Source organism: Carassius carassius, chromosome 37, assembly GCF_963082965.1.
Source record: "Carassius carassius chromosome 37, fCarCar2.1, whole genome shotgun sequence".
In the NCBI taxonomy this organism is placed as follows: Eukaryota; Metazoa; Chordata; class Actinopteri; order Cypriniformes; family Cyprinidae; genus Carassius; species Carassius carassius.
This window is the reverse complement of record NC_081791.1, coordinates 28458352-28462809: the sequence shown is the minus strand read 5'-3', so window position 1 is coordinate 28462809 and position 4458 is coordinate 28458352. Positions and strand designations below refer to the sequence as shown.

The window sequence follows — 4458 nt, the reverse complement described above, 5'->3', positions numbered from 1 at the left end:
ACACACACACACACACACACACATCTACTTGAACTCACATGACTGTCAAAGGAACATTTAAAGGATAACGTCAACATGAAACACATCAAACTGTATTTACATGCACATCAGTGTTTTGTAATAATTTGATTAGTTTGTTTCCCCGTATAATTATAAAATAGAAACTTGGAATTGCAAGATATGAACTCAGAGTTGTGAGCTGTAAACAGAATTGTGAAACAAACATAGAATTGGAGAAATACAAATGTAGAATTAGTGAGAAATAAAACTTAGAATTAGTGAGAAATAAAATTAGAATTAGTCAGATATAAAATTAGAATTAATGAGAAATAAAACTTAGAATTATTGAAATATAAACTTAGAATTACTGTGATATAAACACAGAAAGAGTGAGATATGAAACTTTTAATTATTGAAACAAACTTAGAATTTAGAATTATTGAAATACAAATTTAGAATTAGAATTAGTGAGGTAAACTTAGAATTATTGAAATATAAACTTAGAATAAGAGATAAAAACTTAGAATTATTGAATTATAAACCTAGAATTAGTGAGATAAAAACGTAGTATTATTGAAATATAAACTTAGAATTAGGGAGTTAAAAACTTAGAATTATTAAAATATAATACTTAGAATTAGAATTAGTGAGGTAAAAACTTAGAATTAATGAGATAAACTTAGAATTATTGATATATTAATAGAATTAGTGAGATATAAATTTTGAATTATTGAAATATAAACAGAATTAGTGAGATATAAACTTAGAATTATTGAAATATAAACAGAATTAGTGAGATAAAAACGTAGAATTAGTGAGATATAAACTTAGAATTAGAATTAGTGAGGTAAAAACTTAGAATTAATGAGATAAACTTAAAATTATTGAAATATAAAAAGAATTAGTGAGATAAAAACTTTGAATTATTGAAATATAAACAGAATTAGTGAGATATAAACTTAGAATTATTGAAATATAAACAGAATTAGTGAGATATAAACTTAGAATTATTGAAATATAAACAGAATTAGTGAGATAAAAACTTTGAATTATTGAAATATAAACAGAATTAGTGAGATAAAAACTTTGAATTATTGAAATATAAACAGAATTAGTGAGATATAAACTTAGAATTATTGAAATATAAACAGAATTAGTGAGATAAAAACTTTGAATTATTGAAATATAAACAGAATTAGTGAGATATAAACTTAGAATTATTGAAATATAAACAGAATTAGTGAGATATAAACTTTGAATTATTGAAATATAAACAGAATTAGTGAGATATAAACTTTGAATTATTGAAATATAAACAGAATTAGTGAGATAAAAACTTTGAATTATTGAAATATAAACAGAATTAGTGAGATAAAAACTTTGAATTATTGAAATATAAACAGAATTAGTGAGATAAAAACTTTGAATTATTGAAATATAAACAGAATTAGTGAGATATAAACTTTGAATTATTGAAATATAAACAGAATTAGTGAGATAAAAACTTTGAATTATTGAAATATAAACAGAATTAGTGAGATAAAAACTTTGAATTATTGAAATATAAACAGAATTAGTGAGATAAAAACTTTGAATTATTGAAATATAAACAGAATTAGTGAGATAAAAACTTTGAATTATTGAAATATAAACAGAATTAGTGAGATAAAAACTTTGAATTATTGAAATATAAACAGAATTAGTGAGATAAAAACTTTGAATTATTGAAATATAAACAGAATTAGTGAGATAAAAACTTTGAATTATTGAAATATAAACAGAATTAGTGAGATAAAAACTTTGAATTATTGAAATATAAACAGAATTAGTGAGATATAAACTTAGAATTATTGAAATATAAACAGAATTAGTGAGATAAAAACTTTGAATTATTGAAATATAAACAGAATTAGTGAGATAAAAACTTTGAATTATTGAAATATAAACAGAATTAGTGAGATATAAACTTAGAATTATTGAAATATAAACAGAATTAGTGAGATAAAAACTTTGAATTATTGAAATATAAACAGAATTAGTGAGATATAAACTTTGAATTATTGAAATATAAACAGAATTAGTGAGATAAAAACTTTGAATTATTGAAAAATAAACTTATAATAAGTGAGATAAAAACTTAGAATTATTGAATTATAAACCTAGAATTAGTGGCTTTCTAAGGAAAGATTGCGATCAAATAGCACACCTAGGTTCCTAACTGATGAAGAAGAATTGACAGAGCAACCATCAAGTCTTAGACAGTGTTCTAGGTTATTACAAGCAGAGTTTTTAGGTCCTATAATTAACACCTCTAAACAGCAGGAAATAAAACACACAACAACCACAAAAACAGGAATATTCCCGTTCCTGCAGACATATAAACACTGTATTCAGATCATACAGCAGAGCTGAACCTGAACACACTCACTGTTTACATATTGATGACATCCAGTGATTATATTCTGCTGAAAGACAGCGATCTTTATAATAATGTGCAGATCAGATCACAACTAGAGTCAGTCTGTCGTTGAGTTCTGTATTTCACACGATGTTTGTTGCTCTTTCTGTCAGTGGGAGGAGATGAGCGGTTTAGATGAGGAGGGCAACAGCGTCCGCACCTTTCAGATCTGCCCCATGGAGACGTCTGTGAGTCACTGGCTGCGCACACGCTTCATCCCGCTGCGTGGAGCCACTCAGGTGTACGTGGAGATCCGCTTCACTGTGATGGAGTGTTCAGCCATGCCTTCCAGCTTCCGCAGCTGCAAAGAGACCTTCAACCTGCTCTACTACCAGAGCGACGAGGACACGGCCAGCAGCACACACCCCGCCTGGATGGAGAACCCCTACAGCAAGGTGCACACACACACACACACACACACACACACCCCGCCTGGATGGAGAACCCCTACAGCAAGGTGCACACACACACACACACACACACACACACCCCGCCTGGATGGAGAACCCCTACAGCAAGGTGCACACACACACACACACACACACACACACCCCGCCTGGATGGAGAACCCCTACAGCAAGGTGCACACACACACACACACACACACACACCCCGCCTGGATGGAGAACCCCTACAGCAAGGTGCACACACACACACACACACACACACACCCCGCCTGGATGGAGAACCCCTACAGCAAGGTGCACACACACACACAAACACACACACACACACACACACCCCGCCTGGCTGGAGAACCCCTACAGCAAGGTGCACACACACACACAAACACACACACACACACACACACACACACACACACACCCCGCCTGGCTGGAGAACCCCTACAGCAAGGTGCACACACACACACACACACACACACACACACACCCCGCCTGGCTGGAGAACCCCTACAGCTAGGTGCACACACACACACACACCCCGCCTGGCTGGAGAACCCCTACAGCAAGGTGCACACACACACACACACACACACACACCCCGCCTGGCTGGAGAACCCCTACAGCAAGGTGCACACACACACACACACACACACACCCCGCCTGGCTGGAGAACCCCTACAGCAAGGTGCACACACACACACACACACACACACACACACACACCCCGCCTGGCTGGAGAACCCCTACAGCAAGGTGCACACACACACACACACACACACACACCCCGCCTGGCTGGAGAACCCCTACAGCAAGGTGCACACACACACACACACACACACACCCCGCCTGGCTGGAGAACCCCTACAGCAAGGTGCACACACACACACACACACACACACACACCCCGCCTGGCTGGAGAACCCCTACAGCAAGGTGCACACACACACACACACACACACACACACACACCCCGCCTGGCTGGAGAACCCCTACAGCAAGGTGCACACACACACACACACACACACACACACCCCGCCTGGCTGGAGAACCCCTACAGCAAGGTGCACACACACACACACACACACACCCCGCCTGGCTGGAGAACCCCTACAGCAAGGTGCACACACACACACACACACACACACACACCCCGCCTGGCTGGAGAACCCCTACAGCAAGGTGCACACACACACACACACACACACACACACACCCCGCCTGGCTGGAGAACCCCTACAGCAAGGTGCACACACACACACACACACACACCCCGCCTGGCTGGAGAACCCCTACAGCAAGGTGCACACACACACAAACACACACACACACACACACACACACACACACACCCCGCCTGGCTGGAGAACCCCTACAGCAAGGTGCACACACACACACACACACACACACACACACCCCGCCTGGCTGGAGAACCCCTACAGCAAGGTGCACACACAAACACACACACACACACACACACACACACCCCGCCTGGCTGGAGAACCCCTACAGCAAGGTGCACACACACACAAACACACACACACACACACACACACACACACACCCCGCCTGGCTGGAGAACCCCTACAGCAAGGTGCA

The 4458-nt window shown here is 38.4% G+C and overlaps 1 protein-coding gene across 1 annotated transcript in view; it reads left to right on the top strand.

Annotated features, from left to right (window-relative positions):
- Positions 1 to 4458, top strand: part of LOC132117625 (ephrin type-B receptor 4b-like) — a 32653-nt gene that overhangs the window by 4520 nt on the left and 23675 nt on the right. The window contains exon 2 of the mRNA XM_059526958.1: positions 2515 to 2853. Within this exon, the coding sequence (XP_059382941.1) occupies positions 2515 to 2853 (339 nt within the window). The remainder of the gene's footprint in view (positions 1 to 2514; positions 2854 to 4458) is intronic.